This window comes from Trichosurus vulpecula, chromosome 2, assembly GCF_011100635.1.
Source record: "Trichosurus vulpecula isolate mTriVul1 chromosome 2, mTriVul1.pri, whole genome shotgun sequence".
Lineage (NCBI taxonomy): Eukaryota > Metazoa > Chordata > Mammalia > Diprotodontia > Phalangeridae > Trichosurus > Trichosurus vulpecula.
This window is the reverse complement of record NC_050574.1, coordinates 373684579-373705351: the sequence shown is the minus strand read 5'-3', so window position 1 is coordinate 373705351 and position 20773 is coordinate 373684579. Positions and strand designations below refer to the sequence as shown.

The 20773-nt window shown below is 35.0% G+C and overlaps 1 protein-coding gene across 1 annotated transcript in view; it reads left to right on the top strand.

Moving 5' to 3' along the window:
* The window catches only part of TMPRSS15 (transmembrane serine protease 15), a 142171-nt gene that overhangs the window by 40880 nt on the left and 80518 nt on the right, over positions 1-20773 (top strand). The window contains exons 6-8 of the mRNA XM_036746715.1: positions 3684-3815; positions 10579-10687; positions 20306-20412. Coding sequence (XP_036602610.1) covers positions 3684-3815; positions 10579-10687; positions 20306-20412 — 348 coding nt within the window. The remainder of the gene's footprint in view (positions 1-3683; positions 3816-10578; positions 10688-20305; positions 20413-20773) is intronic.

Below are 20773 nucleotides of genomic sequence, written 5' to 3'. Positions count from 1 at the left end.
TAAAAATTATATAACAAAAATTTTATTCAATATAATACACTTGAATAAAGGACTAAAATTTACTGAACCCTAAATAATTTAGTGTTGAAGAATTGGTGAATCAAAGAACAACTCCTATAAAATATAAAAAATTTCTTCAAATAAAGTGACAACAATGAAATGACCTATCAAAACCATATTGGAGAGGGGGAATATGAATGAATTGGCACTGAAATTTTAAAAATAGAAAATCAGCAATCAGAATACTCCTAACAAGATATGAAGAAAAATTATGAAAACCAAAGAAATTAAAATTGAAAGAAGAAAATTATTAATAGGTAAAGCTAGAGTAAAAATGCTAAAAATAGCTAACCTAAATGAAAGGAAGAGATGTTAAAAAAAACTTGCATCAAAAATTAAAAAGGAAAATCTACAATAAATAAAGGAAACTCTATATAACTATTTACCCAAGCATATGACAAAAAGCTAATAATTGAGCTGAAATTATAAATATTTACAAAAATATAAAATACTTCATTAACATACCTATGCTATTTGAATGAGCCAATTCCAGAAGCATAACTTAAATAAGACATAAGTTAACTCCAAAAAAGGGAGAAGAAACTCTCAGATGGATTTAGAAGTGAGTTCTATCAAACATTCAAACAAAATTAATTCAAATATTATATAAGCATCATATGATTATTTTAGTAAATATATAAAAAGCTTTCGACAAAATACAGCACCAAATTCTGTTTCAGATACCCTAGAAAATACAGGAATAAAATGACTTTTAATTAATATGGTTAAATAGTATATATCTAAACCAACAGCCAGTAGTCTATGTAATGAGGATAAAAAGTCCTTTCCACTGTGATCACTACTATTAAATAAAATGTTGGAAGTATTTGTTATAGCAATGGGAAAAGAAAAAGAAATTTGATCAAATAAGCATAGGCAAAGAAGAAACAAAATTATCACTTTTTGCAGATGATTTGATGATATACTTAAAGAACCTTAGTCACCAAAAAATTAATGAAAACAGTAACTTCTGCCAAGTTGCTGGATATGAAAAAAATCAACTTTTTTAATATTAGCAGTAAAACTCAGCAGGAATAGGTAAAAAGAGAAATTACATTTTAAAAACTACAGAATATATAAAAATATGTGTTTTCCTACCAGGATCTTTTCAGGAACTATTAAATATGACCATAAAGCACTGTTTAAAGAAATCAAGACAGATCTAAATAATTGATGAAATGTTAATTACTAATTGGTAGACCATTCCAATACAAGAAAAATGACAAAACTACTTAAATTATTTTACTTATCCAGTATTATACCAAATTAATGAAGGATTATTTGTAGAGCTATGAAATAATAATAAAAGATTGAGAGCCTTAGGGGAAATACGCCTTTATTATCACAAAGGAAAATAATAAAATGTTGAGGATCATAAGAGTTTTGGCGTTTTATTTAGAAAGTAGTGGAAGGGAGGCTGAGATACAAATGGCTTCCACTCTTCCCACAGCCTTCTTTGATTCAAGGAATGATTTTCTGAGATTTGGCTGTGCATATAGTAGCTGATGTGATGGGCCCAATTTGATCTCCATTTCATAGTGTGGAGATATGATGCTTGTTGCCTCTGCATATCGTTTGTCCTCTCTCTTTTGTCCCACCACCACCACCCTGAGGCTGTGTGATCCTCCAAGAAAAACTCTAGACCTTTGGCCTTTTTGTTTATTCTTTTCTGTTCTAGGTACAGAGGCTTGAGTAATGGGGATTCAGGGGTCTAGGAATCTAGGCCAAGTGTTGCATCTAGCCCAGAATCAAGGCTGTAAGAAGCAAGGACCCCAGGACTACAGCCAGATGAAATTTGGACTTGAATTTGTTGGTATCATTGATATTTAGGACCTGAGTTGTGAGCCTAATTTCCCCTACTCCCATACACTAAGGGGGTTTAGGAGGGGGATTATGCCCCTAAGGTGTTGGGGGTAAATATTTGTGTGTTTGTTCTTGCCATATATCTGAAATAAATATCTTTTTGGAAAAGCTAATCTGATATTAAGATAATCAAGGTGCTAGTTGTTGGGTCCCTAAAAATGAAAGGAATGTGGTTGATAAGAATTTTAGTCACTGGCAGAGAAGAAAGACTCTCCAACACCTTCAGGGTACTAGGGAAAACTGTTTGACTATAGCAATAAGAGAAGGAAGCTCAGTAAAATATATATATATAAAAAAACATGCTCCTGAATCATGAGGTCAGAGCCAATCGTGTTATACAGAATAGGCTCGTCTTTTTAGTAGTGGGCCAGACAAGTCTGAAATGCTCAGTTGTAAGAACTTTCTCAAACTGTTCATTCTCTTCTTTCTTTAGTTCGGAGCTTGCCTCTCTTCCATTTCTCTTCATCTGGTATATTGTTTCCCAATCTTATTAGTATTCTCCCCCTAGTTCTGAGAGATTCACATTATCATCCAGTTTGTTTTCTAATGCTCACTCCAAGCCACTTTGTCTTCAAATCAATCATAACCATCCTGAAGGTATTCATCTTCTTGCTCTCCCAGAACATTCTTCAGCAATATGCTGTGAATATCATATACCAGGGGGCTATAATTAACCCTTAAACCATTGAGCAAGTATTCAGGAGGCCTAAGATCTTCTGTTCTTTCCTGTGTGTTGGCTGGGGAGGGAGGAGTGATAGGAGATAAAAATAGAAATGACAGTCTGTCATGTCCAGGCAAACCTAGATGCCTTTACACTTTCCCCACAACTCTCTCAAATAAAAGAATTTTAAAAGTTTTAAATTTACCTGTTCCTTTATTCATTTACCAAAAAATTATTGAATGTCTATTATATATAATATATAATAATGTAATGTAATATATTATATATACTATAATGTAATGTAATATATAGTATATGTATAATATATTTGATATTACATGTGCATATGATTTTTATTCCATCTCCAGAAAAGTAAATATGTTTGTGGGCTCTACAAAATGTTTAAATGATTAGCAAATGAGAATGAACAACTTTAATCTTTGAACTCCACAAGTTATCATAAAATGTTGTCCCAGGATTAGTATTAATATTAATGTTAGAAAGCAGACTTCAAAGTATGATGGCAGTATTTAAATATTTCAACTTCAATACTTCAAAAGATCTAAGATTAAATTGGTGTGGATATTTCCTCTATCCAGACAGACTGAATTTTTTTTCTCTTGATGAATCATTTTATCAGTTGTGGCCAAATAAAAAATGATCACCAGTGACCAATCTGCTTGCAATTAAGCTTCTCTGAATCTAGCTAAGCTGTTTGATGAGATCTTCCACATAGAATTGTGCTGTGCTTGCTACAACAAACTGTCAAAGTAGGATATTAGCATAGGTTGCAAATGTTTTAGACTTCAGTTCCAAGAATTCGGCATTCCTGATATTCAGTTTCCTATGCAGTTGATTTTCACTTTCGAATCATTGACTTATCATATATAGAAAAATTTCCATTTGAATTAGTATACTACTACTGTGTATACTAGATCAGTCTTAGTTATTATAGATTTAAATTGCAAATGACCAAACTCATTAGTTAAATATATTAAGTAATTAAATAGTACATTAAATAAATAATAAAACAGTCCATTCAATAAAGAAATGTACCAAAAGAAAATTCAGTTTTTTTTTTCTCATCTCTCTTTTAAAGAAATTGTCGCAGTTGAGTGCGTCTCTGGTTCAAAACCTTGTGCTGATAATCTAAACTGTATACCTGAAGAACTATTTTGTGATGGAGAACCAAATTGTCCTGATGCTTCTGATGAAAGCAGTAGTATTTGTGGTAAGTGGTTTTATGGACAAGTTTATTTATCAATCTACTCTATCAATTTATCAACGCCATGCTATCTTCTTCTCTTGAGTACCTTGCCCTCTTATTGTATTGCTGATCTGTCCTGGTCAGTCCTTAGCCTTAGACTACTCAACACTGTCAACGTAGTTTTTGATCCTTCTCACCTTCTGGATGACAAAGACGGAAAAAGTCACAAAACAGTATCACTAGATCTACTACAAATTTATGTTATGTCATCTCAACTGGACCCTCACTGAAACAAGGGTTTTATAGCTCCCTAATTGATCCACTATTCCATTCACTGGAAGGTTGCCCCCGTCTCTCACTTATTTTCATTCTCTCTCTATCTACTAGTTCCTTAATTACTACCTACAAAGCCCATATCTCCTCCATTCTCAAAAAGTCCTTATTTGACCCATCTGTCTTTGCTAATTATTGTTCTATATTGTCCTCCCTTTTCTACTTCCCTTCCTTTCATTCTAAACTCTCTACCAAGGCCTCTGAGCTCAGCATTCAACTGACACTGTTCTTTCCAAGTTACTAATTATCTCTTAATTGCCAAAATTGGGCTTTTCCCAATCCTCACCTTTCTCAAGCTCTCTGCAGCTTTTGACACTGTTGTTCACTTTATTCTCATTGATGCTCTCTTCTCTATACGTTTTCCCCTGCTCACTACTGGTTTTCCTCCCTATCTGACAGCTCCTCAGCCCCCTTTGATAGCTCTTCATCCCGGTCATTCCTGCTAACCATGGGTATGACCCAGGGCTTTGTTCTGAGCCCTCTTCTCTTCTTCCTCTATACTTATTTCACCAAACGATCTCATCAGCTCCCATGCTGATGGTATCTGTACTAATGATTCTCAAATCTATTTATTTAGCCCTAATTTCTCTGCTGATCTGCGACCTCAGATCTTTAATTGCCAATTGGACATCACAAACTGAATGTCCCACAGACATTTTAAAGTCAACATATCCAAAACAGAACTCATCATCTTTCTCCCAAACCCTTTCCCTTTAACTAAATTCCTTTCCTATTACTATAAAGGTGCCCCCATCCTCCCAGGAACCTAGGACCTAACTCCTCATTCTCTCAACACCCATATGCAATCTGTTGCCTAAGTACTGTCAATTTTTATCTCTATAACATCTCTAGTGCACACCCTCTTCTCTCCTCTGACACTGTCACCACTCTGGCGTAGGTCTTCATCACTTCACACAGAGATTATTGCAGTAGTCTTTCTGATTGACATCTCTGCCACAAATCTCTCTTCACTACTATCCTCTACTAAGCTGTCACATTGATTCTTCTAAAATGCAAGTCTGACCACATCACCTCATTATTCAGCCAAATTCAATGGTTCCAAATCACCTCTAGGATCAAACATAAAATCTTCTATTTGATATTTGAAGCCTTTTGTAACCAGCTTCCTAACTTTCCAGTCTTCTTATACCTTACTCATCCCTATATGTTGCCCATGTACCCTGAAATCCCTAGCCCCCTTATATCACTTATTATGCCCAACCAAATCTCAGCCTTGAATCCCTTCAATATTTCATTGCCCTCACTCCTACACACATGCTACTGAGCAAAAGTAGAAAAACTCACCCAATCAATCTGACTGGGTCCACTAAAAATTCATATTGCATAACTTCCACTGGGCCCTCACTGCTGCTAAGCAATCCTGTTATACTTTAACAACTCACTATCCCACTCTCCAAAACAGCTTTTCCAAACTTCCCTCAAACCTCCAATGGCCCTTTCTCATATCTTCCCCTCAGCAGAGAACTTTGCTTCATATTCGTACAGAAAATTTGAGGCTTTTCATCATGAACTCCCTTTTCTCTCCTCTTCTTTATCTCCTATCACTCAAGTTACCTTCCACCGCTTTCTCCTCCTTCACCCTTGTCTCACATAATGAAATGGTCTTACTTCTTATTAAAGTTAACCTTACTACTTATTCAGTCAATCCCATTCCATCTCATCTCTTCCAGCAGATTGTCCACTCAGTCATCCCCACTCCTTTATTTTCTTTTAAAAAAAATTAGTACTTATTTATAGGTAACACTCATTTTTTAAAAAATAAATTAATTTATTTATTTTTAGTTTTCAACATTCACTTCCATATGGTTTTACATTTTCTCTACTTCCTTTCTCTCCCCCTCCCCAAGACAGTGTGCAATCTGATATAGGCTTTACATATACATTCTCATTAAACATACTTTCACATTAGTCATGTTGTATAGAAGAATTAGAATGAACTGGAGGAACCATGAGAAAGAAAAAACAAAACAAAAACAGAGAGCAAATAGTATGTTTTGATCTGCATTCAAACCCCATATTTTTTCTGTGGATGTAGTTGGCATTTTCCATCATTAGTCTTTTGGAATTTGGTCCTTGCATTGCTGAGAAGAGCTAAGTCTATCAATGTCAGTCATCACACACTGTGGCTGTTACTATGTACAATGTTCTGCTCACTTCACTCACCATCAGTTCATATAAGTCTTTCCAGGTTTTTCTCAAGTCCACCTGTTCATCATTTTTTATAGCACAATAGTATTCCATTACATTCATATGCCACCACTTGTTCAGCCATTCCCCAATTAATGGGCATCCCCCTCAATTTCCAGTTCTTGGACACCTCAAAAAGAGCTGCTATAAATATTTTTGTACATGTAGGTCCTTTTCCCATTTTTATGATCTCTTTGGGATACAGCCCTAGAAGTGGTATTGCTGGGTCAAAGGGTATGTACATTTTTATAGCCCTTTGGGCATAGGGTAACACTCATTTTTTAAAAAAATTTTGACTTCCAAATTCTCTATCTCCCTCCATCCCCTTCCCTACCTATTGCAAAGGCAATCAATATGATACCAATGTAAAATCATGCAAAACATTTTCATATTAGCCATGTTGCATGCACACACACACACACACACACACACACACACACACAAGAAAAATAAAGAAAGTGAAAAAAATAAACTTCAATTAGTGCTCAGGGTTCACCAGTTCTTTCTCTGGAGGTAGATAGCATTTAATATCATGAATCCTTAGGAATTATCTTAGGTGATTGTATTGATCAGAGTAACTGTGGAAGAATTTAGCTACTCTGGGTGCTAATTGAAGTATGATAATTGCTGGGACTGTGTACAATGATCTGCTTCTGTTTATTTCACTCTGCATCAATTCATACAGGTCTTCCCAAGTTTTTCTAGAGCTATCTCCCTTCTCATTTTTTATAGCACAATAGTTTTCCATCATAATCATGTACTACAACTTGTTCATCTATTCTCCAATTGATTGGCATCCCTTCAAATTCTAATTCTTTGCCATCACAAAAAGAGCAGCTATAAATATTTTTCTACATATAGGTCTTTTTTCCTTTTTCACTGAACTCTTTGGAATGTAGACCAAGTAGTAGTATTGCTGGGTTTAAGAGTGTGTACAGTTTTATATCTCTTTGAGCACAGTTCAAATTTTGCTCCAGAATGGTTAGATCAGTTCACAACTCTACCAACTCTATATTAGTGTCTCTGTTTTTCTACAATCCCTTCAGCATTTTTCATTTTCTTTTCCTCTCATACGAGCCAATATGATAGATGTGAGATGATACCTTAGAGTTGCTTTAATTTGCATTTCTTTAATCATTAGTTATTTGGAGCATTTTTCACATGATGGTAGATATCTTTGATTTCTTCTTCTGATAATGATCAACCTGTTCATATCCTTTGCTCTTTTGTCAGTTAGTAAATAGCTCTAATTTTTATAAAGTTGGCTTACTTCCCTATGTATTTGAGAAATAAGACTTTTATCACAGAGTTTTGTTGTTGTTGTTCAGTCAGTCATATTTGACTCTTCTTGACCCTGTGGACCAACTATTCATGGGGTTTTTTGGCAAAAATACTGGAGTGGTTTGCTGTTTCTTTCTCTAGTAGGTCCTTTTCTCAGGCAATCAGGAATTAAGTGACTTGCCCAGGGTCCCACAGCTAGGTAGTGTCTGAGGCTGGATTTGAACTCAGATCTTCTTGACTCCGGGCTCACTACTCTATCCACTGAGTCACCAGGTGCCTCTTTATTAGAGAAACTTGCTGTAAATTTTTCCCCAGTTTCCTGCTTTGCTTTTAATTTTGGTTTTATTGGTTTTGTTTGTGTAAACTGTTTAATTTCATGTAATCAAAATCATCCATTTTACTTCCTGTTGTCTTCCATATCTCTTGTTTGGTCATAAGCTCTTTCCTTATCCATAGATCTGACAGGTAAATTCTCCCACGCTCCTCTAATTTGCTTATGAATCACCCTTTATGTCTAAGTCATGTACACATTTTGACCTTATCTTAATATGCAGTCTGAGATGTTGGTCTATTACTAGTTTCTTCCAAGCTGCTTTCCAATTTTCCCACAAGTTTTTCTCAAAAAGTAAATTCTTGTCTCCAAAGCTTGGATTTTTGGATTTTACTGCTATGTATCATGTACATAATCTATTCTACTGATTTACCACTCTATTTCCTATCCAGTACTGGATTGTTTTGATGATTATCAGTTTATTGTTTATTTGGAAATCTGGTATGTCTAGGCCACCTTCCTTCATATTTTTTTCATTGATTTTCTTGATATTCTTGAGCTTTTGTTCTTCCAGTTGAATTTTGTTAGTTTTTCTGGATTTACAAAATAATTCTTTGGTAGTTTGACTGGTGTGGCATTAAAAAAGTAAAATAATTTCAGTAGAATTATCACTTTTATTACATTAACTCAGCTTACCCATGAACAATTTATATTTTTCCAGTTGTTTAAATCTGTCTTTATTTGTGTGAAAAGTGTTTTGTAATTGTATTCACATAGCTCCTAGGTGTGTTTTGGCAGGTTGACTCCCAGGTATTTTATATTGGATGCAGTTATTTTAAATGGAACTTCTCTTTCTATCTCTTCCTGCTGGGTTTTGTTGGTAGTATATAGAAATGCTGATAATTTATGAGGGTTTATTTTATCCTGCAAATTTGCTAAAGCCGTTAATTGTTTAACAAGTTTTTCAGTTGATTTTCTAGGGTTTTCTAAGTGTGCCATATCATTTGCAAAGAGTGATAATTTTGCTTTCTCATTGTGTATTCTAATTCTTTCAATTTCTTTTCTTGTCTTATTGCTATAGCTAGAATTTCTAGTACAATATTGAATAATAGCATTGCTAATGAACATCTTTGCTTACCCCTGCTCTTATTGGGAAGGATTCTGGTTTATCTTCATTACAGATAAAGCTTTCCCTTCCTGCTTCTATGTTGGGTAAGATGAATGTCTATGCTAAACTGAGTGTGTATATTTTTCCCTTTTTAAACTAGTACAGATGAGAGTGAGGTTCAAACATTGCCCATTCTCTCCTACCCCCCTTTTCCACTCCATTGTAAAAGCTACTCCTTGTGTGCTTCCTTTTTATGAAATAATTTTCCCCAGTCTTCATCTCCTTTCCCCCTCCTTCAATTACATCCCTTTTTCACACATATCCATTTTTCTTTTGCAATCATTCCAACATAATATTTTCTCTCTATGTAAACTCCTTCTACTGCCCTAATGATGATAAAATTCTTGGGAAGTGTCATCTTCCCATTTAGGAATATAAACAGTATAACCTTATGATTTCTCATTCATATTTGCCTTTTTATATTCAGTTCTTTTCCTCTGGAAAGCTTGGAAATTCTCTATTTCATTAATTGTCCATTTTTTCCCTAGTAGGATTATACTCAGTTTTGTTGGGTAGGTTATTCTTGGTTATAATCATAGCTCCTTTGCCTTCCAGAATACCATCTTCTAAGCTCTCCTCTGCTTTATCACGGTAAATGCTACATCTTGTGTGATCCTAACTGTGGTTCTATAATATTTGAATGGTTTCATTTTGGCTGTTTGCAATATTTTCTCCTCTTCAAACTACTGTTTAAGCATGCCTCCCCCATCTTATATTTGTGAAGTTGATTTCTTGAACTTGAATATAAAATTTCATATTTCTCCCTATTTAATTAATGTCAAAATCTTTTCTGGTTGACCTGGATGACCTGACTTAGTCATCCAATGCCTTAGTTATTACTTTAAGCTAGAATTATCATCAAAGTTGATAAGAATGCTATTTTACCTGCTAACATATTAACTTCATAAATAAAGGTTTGATTGAATTGTATAAGATGGATATTAATTACTTCAGTACCAGTGTTGTAAATGGTTACTATTGTATCAGTTTCATAAATATTACCTAAACTATTGATTTCACTAGTGAAATGGATGGACAGGTAATAAATAAGAGTGGATCAACCTTGAAATTACTTTTCAAAATTATTAAACTTGGAAACTTTATACTGATTCCACACACATTTTCCATGATATGCTTATCCCCTGTACCATAAGTAATCTGTAAAAGTGCTCACACACACACACACACACACACACACACACACACACAAATGATAGAGGAATTTGAGTGGATAGTTATATTTGTTTAATTCCCTACCAGCTGATTCAATTCAGTATTATTATAATTTATTAGCAAAAGTGTATGGGTCTTCCTACAAACAAAGGCAAGACTCAATCAAAAGCACTTGATTGCCTTAGCGCTGAGAAGCACTCCAAAACAAAAGGCAAAAAAAAGTCCCACTTTGCTTGCCATTACACACTGCTCTTGAGGAGACCATACTCCAATTAGTGAAATTAAAATAATTTAAAGCTTTGGGAGATATTTCCAGACATGACTGACAGATATTAATCTCCCCTTTCTTGCAGCTACAGCTTGTGATGGAAATTTTATGCTGACTGGTTCTACCGGATATTTTCATTCATTTAATTATCCAGAACCTCATGATTCAGATACCTTTTGTCAGTGGATTATACGGTATGTAATGCAATATTACTATGTCTTCTTTTTAAGTAATGAAAACTATTTTTGGCATAATGTTACTCATTTTGTTATATTTTCATTTTCAATGGAAACAAATCCTATTCTTGCAAATTTTACTCTTGCTTCTAACACTTAAAATAAGTATTCTGCCCTTTGTACTTAATCCAATATGCCTAAGAAAGAAGGCTATCTTATCTATCTATTCTCCTCTATTACCATTATTCAGATATTCTGAAGGTAGAGACATTGGCATTCATCTTGTATCTCTGTTTATAGTAGTTTGAATTTGAAAGGTGTCTAATACAATGATCCATTTAAAGTAGTTCAATGACTAAAAACTTTTTTTTCAACATGTGTTGTGCTCTATTTTGACTCTCAATCAATTCATCCATTCATATACATAGAGACCCAAACTATTAATTGGACTGACAAATTGCATAACTGAAATCACTTAAGAAGAAATGGTTTACTTTATTCTTTTTTATTTTAGTAAGAAAATTAGATTAACTAGGTTTCTATTTGATCTACTTATTCAGTGCTTAACAGCTATCATGGATGAATAGGCCATTATAATAAACTGGCTTAGTCTCAACAAACGTACAACAGAAAATAACCTGCCAGATGGATTCTTACAGAAATGCAACTCATTAATTCAAAATAAGATGCTTCATTGTGATATGGAGATGATCTTGGGTTCTCAGATTTTATGCCAATGAAAGAAAAGCTCTGGCAGTTTTTTACTATGCTGAAATGACTTCAGTTATACTCCTAGGAACAACTATTTCTGTTTTCCTAATGCCAGCCTCACTATGAGAAGCTCATCACCAGTAGTTTGGTAGCAATGAATTGGTCAGGGCAACCCATGAAACAAAGGCATATGAAATAGTCCTGTGCAGTGCCTTTCTGCTTCTTCGGTGACAGTACCAGAGTAAGAGAAAACAGAGCACAGTGTACTAAGAATTGCATAGTTTTTTGAACCATCTCTAAATGTTACCTGAGCTCACAGGTGGTTGTTGTGTTTGTCCTTCATTTTCGAAGAGGACTATGGCATCAGGTGAAATGATGACATGATTTGCAGTTGACTTTGATTTGAGTGAGGGAGGGCTGTGCAAGGTCACCAGCCTCACTTTCTCCTCCAGAGCTATCTGGATCCAGTGACCATATATTCAGCAGGATGCAATGGGAGATCCTGGCCCTTTCATGTACTCACTTGGAGTGAGGTAACACCCATTCAGTGAATAGGCCTCTTTAAGAAGTGAGTCAAGGGATAGCCTCTTTAATTAGGAAAAAGGAAAAAAATCAAGCTGGGAGGCGAAGACCCTGAGGGTTGCTGTTCCAAAGAGAAACAGTTACCATTGACATTTACTCTAAACCAGGAAGGCCCAAATTACCATGGAGCTTTGGCAGGGACCTGTTGTGGTCCAGCCTATGAGCTTCAGAGTGAACTGGGTTTAAGGTTTTGTGAAAGAGAGAAAGAGAGAGAGAGAGAGAGAGAGAGAGAGAGAGGGAGAGAGAGAGAGAGAGAGAGAGAGAGAGAGAGAGAGAGAGAGAGAGAGAGAGAAAGATAGGAAAGAAGGAAGGAAGGAAGGAAGAAAGAAAGAAGAGAAAGAAAAGAAGGAAGGAAGAAAGAGAGAAAGAAAGAAGAGAAAGAAAAGAAGGAAGGAAGGAAGAGAGTAAGAAAGAAGAGAAAGAAAAGAAGGAAGGAAGAAAGAAAGAAGAAAAAAAAAGAAGGAAGGAAGGAAGGGAGAAAGAAAGAAAAGAAAGAAGGAAGAAAGAAAGAAAAGAAGGAAGGAAGAAGGGAGGAAAGAAGGAAAGAAAGAAATCTAGCCAGTAAACCCCAAGTTAAGTGGGCAGCTTCTGGCCATCAAAATTTACCTTCCTTTGGAGAGGAGAAGGAGAGGGAGAGGGAGAGGGAGAGGACAAGCTGAGTTGCCCAAGCAGCTGGGGCTCCTTTCAGGTAGTTCAGTCTACTCACAAGTTGTGTCTGTCCTTGGTTTTCAAAGAGGACTGTGACATCAGGGAAATGATGACATGACTTGCAGTCTACTTTGATTGATGTGATGGTCCTCTTCGAAAGTAAAGGACAAACAAAACCTGTGTTACTGGTATTCTAAAAGGGAGGCTCTTGTCCAATGACCAACAAGTGACATACAAGTAGGAGAACACTTGGCAAAAAGAAGTTGCAGCTAAATGGAAGAGTAACTCACAGGTTCTTCTCAGAGAATAAGAGTTGCTGCAGTTTTTATCACATCAGAGAAATTTTTTTTAAAATACCATTTTAATGGGAGCACTTGATCATCACATGCTGCAATACACATGGTAAACATTTTGCAAACTGTTTAAGATAATTTATTATTATTATTATTATACATTGTTATGTTGTTAAGGTAGTTGTGAATTAAATGCCAATGCTGATTATAGAGTATGGAGAATGAGGATGATGGGCAGATAGAAAATTTTATGAAGAACTGGATAAAGCTGTCAAATTAAATTCACATATACTTTGATACTTAGTGACTTCAATATAAAGGTGAATACAGGGAACAACAGTGAAAAATATGTTGGAAAATGTGGTTCAAATAAGAAATAAAGCTGTGGGGGGGGGGCGGTACACTCCTATAATTCTTTCTAGTGGGGAGACTGAGCCTGGTAGATCATTTGAATTGCTGAGGTCTGAGGTACAGCAGGATTAAAGTCAATTAGGTGTATATACACTAACTCTGTCACTGATACAGTGAGCTCCAAGAAGTGGGGTGCCACCAGTCTGTCTACAGAGGGGCAAACTGGCCCACGTCAGGAACGGGACACAGCTTCCATGCCAATTAGCATGGGGATTAGACCTGTGAGGGGCCACTGCACTTGCAGCCTATCTCTCTAGGATAAGGAATCCAATCCAATAATCCAACCTAATAAATATTTATTAAGTACCCACAACATGCCAGGCACAATGCTAAGCCTTGGGGATACAATTAATAAAAAGAAAGATAGTCTCTGCCCTCAAGAAGCTCACAACCTAAAGGGCTAAACTGCACACAAAAGAGGGCAGGGGAGAGTGGGAAGAGGGGGGACAGGACACTAAGGGGTACAAGCGTGGGAGTATCTTGTTCTGTGGAGTTCAAACCAGACAGGGCAGCAGATACAAAGTGGAGAGACACAGTCCAAAAAAAATATTACCTTCCTATTTAAAAGCCTTGTGACTATGTCTCATTTCCTTATCTCTCCTCATGAAGAAAGTGAAGAGATCCTAAGGAGCACTGAATAACATCATAAAACATCAATTGCTTATCACAGGATCAAATAGTAGGAAAGAACCTCAGAGACAAGTTAGCACCACCTTGATCTGATCAAGAATCCTCTCTACAACATATCTGACAAGTCATCATCTTACCCGTTCTCGAAGCCCTCGAGTGAAGGTGAAGCCATGACCTCTTGAGGAAGGCCATTCTGTTTTTAGATAATCCTAATTGTTAGGAAGATTAATTGTTTAGGAACTTTTCCTTAAATTATATTTTAACTGACAGGAGATGGCTGGTTAAAAAGATGATTTATTTCTGAGTCAGCTATCTATGTAGAGTCAAGGCCACAAATTTTTCAGAACAAAAATAAAAATCAATACCAAACTAGAAAAAATAGAAAGAAGTTATAACATACAGTTGAGTAACTCCAACCTAATCTAAGAATAATCAATATGCATAAGGAGTGCATTCTTGATGAAAATATGAGAAGAGTATAGACAGATATTCACGGATGATATTCTGTGAAAGTTTTCTTCTTTATAGTCACACAATTGACTGACGCAGTAAGAATACAAGACATTAGCATGTTTATCTTCTTTGCCCATTAAAAAATGGATTCAGTACAGCAACATGCTACTTTGTAAGTTTCCTTCCAACAATTTTATCTCCTAAGCATATGTCAAAATAATTTAAAATTTCTTGAAAGCTATAAGTGGTTTTGTTCAATGACCCTCTGATTATTAATATCAAGTGAGTATAAAACAGGGAGATAAGTTTGCACAAAGTGTTTGCCACTAACATGAAGTATAATCAAGCTCAGATGGTAGAGGGATTTACTATAGATTTTGAATATCCAGCTGATGACAGTTGATTATTTACAGATGACATTCTATTGATTATACTAAGCTCCATAGCATTGTAGAACTTCCTCAGTGAGGTGCATAATAACTCAAAAGAGTTCAGTCATTCTATACAAACAGGAAAAATCAAAGGAATAAAAATGTATATCACCCAGGCTATGATATGTAATTGGATGAATGCCCCTAGAACTGGTTCCTTCATACATATATCTTAACAGGTGCTGCATATATATATATACATATGTGTATATATATATACATATATGTATATATATATATATATACATATTACATATATATGTGTGTGTGTGTGTGTGTGTGTGTGTAATGAACTTGACTCAATTGTTGTTTGTAAATAGCTATTGCAATTTCACTGTGGAAAATAGTACCTTATTATTCTTTTTTCAAAATGTCATCAGAAATACTCTAAGTGATCTATAATCTCATCAATGTCGATATTTTTTCAGTGATGCAGATTGCAACCCATTCAAGCCTCTCTGTACTGTAATATTCTCATACATTTCTTCCCACAGTTCCACCCAAATGCTACAGGTATTTCTCACATTTTCTTGACATTAGAATTATTCAAATGGATTATGTAGACTGTCATTAGTTACCTCTCAGTCTTCCTATATGACTGGATTATTATTTTTTCAATATTTATTTCTTTAGTTACATTCTTTATACCAATACTTCTGTATAAGTTCTTGTTTTGTAATGTGCCTGCCCACCAGTTTCCCCTCCATTGTCCTTTGGGTGGTCCTCAGCTAAAATGATTTAGAAACTGTAGTGTTCCATGAATCACAAGAAGAACATTTGGCATTAAGAGAAAAAAAACAAGATGGGTCGTTGTTTCATGGAGGAGTTTAAGGTCATTAGCGGAACTGCACAATTTCTCAAAAGCAATATAGCTTGCTCTCATCCTCCTCATATTGAAGTCTGGGCCCAGATCAAAGAACATTTGCAGTGTCATTCCAAGATAGTATAAACCAATCAATGAGTTTGATAGGTTATTCATCAAATTGCATTTGAGTCTGGACAATAAATGTTCTTCATTTACTTGGTTTCTTCCCCGTTTAAATAGTTAGAACAAACTGTTTTGGGTGATCACAGATCACTCTTATAATGTAGTAGTGCCATGTTCTGAGCCTTGATGCAGTCAGGAACACTTTGAAGACACATTATCTACAGGGAAACTCTAGACTCCATTTAGACTCTACCCTGGATCTTCATGACAGGCAAATATTTTCAGTGAGCATATCAAAAGGCAATTGAACAAATCTATCTCTGTTGATAATTCTTTTGAGGAATCTTGTATAACTGAGAGTGTCTGGAAGGCAATGCTTTTCCAAATCAAATTCTTCATTTATACTCAAAAACAGTGAATATGGTAGGATTACTGTATTCTAGACATCTTTCAGTGTGATGGTGAAAAAAAGCTTTTATTCTAATAGGCTCAAAAGGATTTCTTTAATACACATGTATATTATTCTTGTAAAGTCTTTGCACAGATGGTTAAGTAGACATTGGCATTTTTGTTCACTTTTTGAGGTTGGATAGTAATAAGATCCAAGATTTTCTTTCTCAGTTTTTTGTCCATATTTTGTTCTTTTCCTTCAGGTAATTTGAGAATCTGTTCCTCAATGTCCCCCATATTGTGTTGCCTCCAAAACAGACTTGCTTTTTATAAAATCGATATAATCCAGAAGCTCATTTTTTCTTTGTTTCCTTCAATGATATTTTTACTATGTCAAGAGGAATATCCAGGATTGTAATACGAGAGTCCAAATGTGTTATGTCTACTTCATGGTCTACTTGATGGTCAAAAGCTTGTCAAAAAAACCTTTCTAGATTTTTTTCTATCTTTTATCTGATTATTGTCCTCCTTCCAAATATCATCCTTAAATGTCTGGTTTCTCACCAAGATTTCTTTTTTTTCCCTTCTGTAGCACTACCTTCTGGGTCACCCCATTAGAATTCAATATCTACTCTCTCAGGTTTTAGGGTAGTCTTGGGGTCTGAAATCCTAATCATGAGCCTCAACTGATATGCTTTCCATTATCAGTCAGCCAGTATATTACTAGCTCATAAAAACTCATTTGTTAAACTGGTAGAGTAAGAACAGTAGCTATGAAATACCTCTTTAAACCTGAGGTATGCTCTCCCACTAGTACACACAGTATCTCTGGGAAAGTGAGTACGAACTTAGAATACAATGGTGGTGAGGCACCCATGTGACCAAATCAAGTCCTACATTTAGTTTTACAAAGCCTCATGTTCATAGAACAAATGAACAGTCATTCACTTCTGGGTCTTTTTTTCCTCTGTAACACATATTGGTACATTAACTATATTTATTTATGTGATGATCTATTTGCAAATATCTATCATGAGCACAACAACATAACATGACTGAATTGTCATGAAATGATGTTACTTGTTATATTTGGACACACAATAAAATCAACTTCATCAGCTCCATTTACCTCGTCAAGAAGAACTTATGAGATATCCTATTTCCTTACAAGTTCCTTTAATCTTCTAATTACCCTTATAGCTAGAAAGTTAATATAAAGATGATTCAGTGCTTCTGGTAGTATGTTCCCTCCCTGGTCGCTAGATATGCATCTCATATTGAGAGTACCAATAATGTTTATAGGCAGTCTAAAACCTGTATAATTCTTAGTGTACTTTTTCTACCATATTTTTAGAAGCAGAAGGGGATTGTAGAAGATTGAGGGATACTTTGTATTTTTCTTTCTTTCATGACTTTTTATTACCAATCAATTGATCACCGAATGTCAATGATGATGTGATGATTTGCCAGAAAAATGAGAAATAAATTTTCTTTACTTCAAACCTGAGACTTGAAAGGGAAACCAAATCATAGATGTAAAATTTACTAATAAGAATTTTGCGAGTCACTTCATACTTTCCTGACTTTTCTCTATTTTCATCTTAGAAACAGGCTATGCACACCATAGATACTTCGTAATATACAGAAATAAATACAGAAATCTATACATATCAAACAGGACATGTATACATACACATATACATATGTATATGCCTGTAGATCTATATAAGTATGTATATATGTGTATGTATATACATATGTATTGTGGCTAGACAGATAAATAAATAGCTGGTGCTTCCTCCTTTACTGAATAAGTAAAGTAGGACCATGGATTTAGAATGGAAGGACCCTAAGGTCCAACTATCCCCTTGTTTTACAGATGAAGAAACTGACTCTAAGAAAGCTTAGGTGACTGACTCATTCAGGATCTAGTAAGGAACCCAGATTTTCCTGACTCCAAATCAAACACTCTATCCACTATGCCGCATTGCTTCCAGTGAAGAATAACCCTTGTATTTATGTATTTGTATCCTTTCTAGTTCTTACCACAGTGCCTAGCACATAGTAGGTATTTACTAAATATTTCTTGATTTTATTTTTCATTTTCCTGTTTTTATCCTCCAATCCCTCCACCCCTCAGTACCTTCCTGAATTATCACCCTTGCTTTTGTTTCACTTTTTTACTCCCTTCCCAATCTTAACTTTATTGTTGTTAATGAGGTCACTGACTTCCGCTGCTGAATTCCATGCTTCCTTGTCATATAGTGGCTGATGACTTACCAACCTCCAACCTTAGTTTAATTCTACCATTCACACATCTCTTCCTACTTACGTTCTGCTGAATGAGAACTGGAAAAAGTAACACAAACATGCTGAGTTGGTCCACTACAACTTTATGATATCTAATCTCAACTGGGTCCTCAATGCAGCAAGGCGACCCTTTTATTTCTTCCTAATTGGTTCTCTACACCACTCCCTATTACAGTTGTTTTAAATCTCTTTTCTCCTCAAGGCTGTGACACAACTCATTCCTAATACTTTAAACTAAGGACCTCACCTCAGACTTTCCTGAGAAAATTAGGATCACCATGACCTCCCCTTCTCTACAATTTAAAACTACTTGACATCATGCCCTATTCTCTTCTTTAGTACAGTCTCTGATGAAGATGCGGCCTTTCTCCTTTCCAGCCCCTCTGCATTTACCCTTAATTTCATCCCTTCCCTTTTTCTCCAACAGATTGCTCAAACAATAATCTCCACTTTCTCCAATCTTCAGTCTTTCACTATCTACTGTATTGCTTTGCTGCTGATTTCAATATATTCTAGTAGGTATGTGTGGTAGGTAAATCCTACCATTCCTTCAAGTTGTCATCCCACATCTCTCGTCCATTTCTCAATCCAAACTCCTAGAAAAAAAGACTGTATACACTCATTGCCTCCACTTCTCTCACTCACTTTCCACCCCTTTGGTCATCTTTAAATTGAGAGCATTGGACTAGATGATGTCTAAATTCCCATGTAGTTCTAAATACATGATCCTATAACAAAACCCAATGCTAAGTTTTCTCCCAAACTCTAATCCAATGTCAAAACTACCTAATGGATATTTCAAACTAGGTGTCTCAGAGACATCTCAAACTCAAAATGTCAAAATAGATCTCACATTTCCCTAAAAATGCACCTTTCTTCCAGATTTTCCCACACCAAATAGGGCAGATATTAATCTTCCTAGTCACCTGCATCCACAATTCAGTGTAATTCTCGACTCTTAGTTCTCATTTACATCACATATCAAAGCATTGGCAAAATGTTAATGTTTCTGACTCCATATCATCTCTCATATACCCCTCTTTCCACTCAGGCAGCCACCAACCTAACTTAGACCCTTATCATCCCTTTCCTAGACTATTGTAATAGCCACTTCACCCAAGTCTCTCTTCTTTATAACCAATACTCTATCATCTGTCACACTGATTTTCCTGAAGTATGGTTGTGATTATTATTCTTCACTAATAAACTCTAGGGGCTACTTCTGGGATCAAATATAAACTCCTATTTTTGGTATTTAAAATCCTGCACAACCTGACCTCTACCTGTCTTCTGACTCATAACACATTAGACACTTTCACTCACTCTACAATCCATCCAAACTTGCCTTCTAACTGTTCAATGCCTTTACGCTCATCACCATCATTCTGAGTTTCCTTCAGGATTTCTGCATAAAGCCTTTCCTAATCCCCATACCCATGTATATGCATATATGTATGTGTATGTATGTATATGTGTATACATACATATATCTATATTTATATCCACACGTTATTGATTTGTCCTTGCAAGAGTATTTCACTTTTGTCTTTATATACCTGGTGTCTAGCACAATGCATGGACTATCAAAGTGCTTAATAAATGCTTGTTGCTTGAATGTTTTCAAGTAAAATATAAATACATATAACTCTATAATGTTTATATTTTAAGCTCTGTTTTCCTGAAAAAAAATTGTTTTATTCAAAATACACTATTATTAGCACAATGTTGAGATTCATATTTATAAAATCCCAAATACCTTGCATAAGATGATAAATTCAAACCTAGCATATATTACAAGTTGTGAAAACTCTTGAGAGAATATAATAATCTATTCTTCTTTCTTATTTAGTGTGCAAGAAGGTTTTTCCATTAAACTGAATTTCGGTAACTTTGATATATATTACTCAGACATAGTAGATATTTATGAAGGCACAGGACCAAACAAAATTTTAAGAGGTAAGTTGGTACTATGCCCAAATCTATTATTGAGGTAAATAAAATATTTTATATTATTTTATTACTTTTAAGCTTTTTATTAAATTCCATATTTATATGGTACTCCTGATAATTTAAAGAAACAAAATAATTTGTCTATGGTTTAAAATCAAAGGAATAAATTTTTATACCATCACTTTTAATTTAATTCAGAGAATTCCTATTACTCAAAAACAAATGTTTTAAATATTTGAAGTTGTGAAGAATTCATAAAATAATTATAATTATTCCTACGATTGTTTTTTGTTCATGTTCTTGGTCTTGTTAATTTATTGTTACTGGTTTCTTTTTTTTAAAAAAAATTACTACCCATGAAATACAA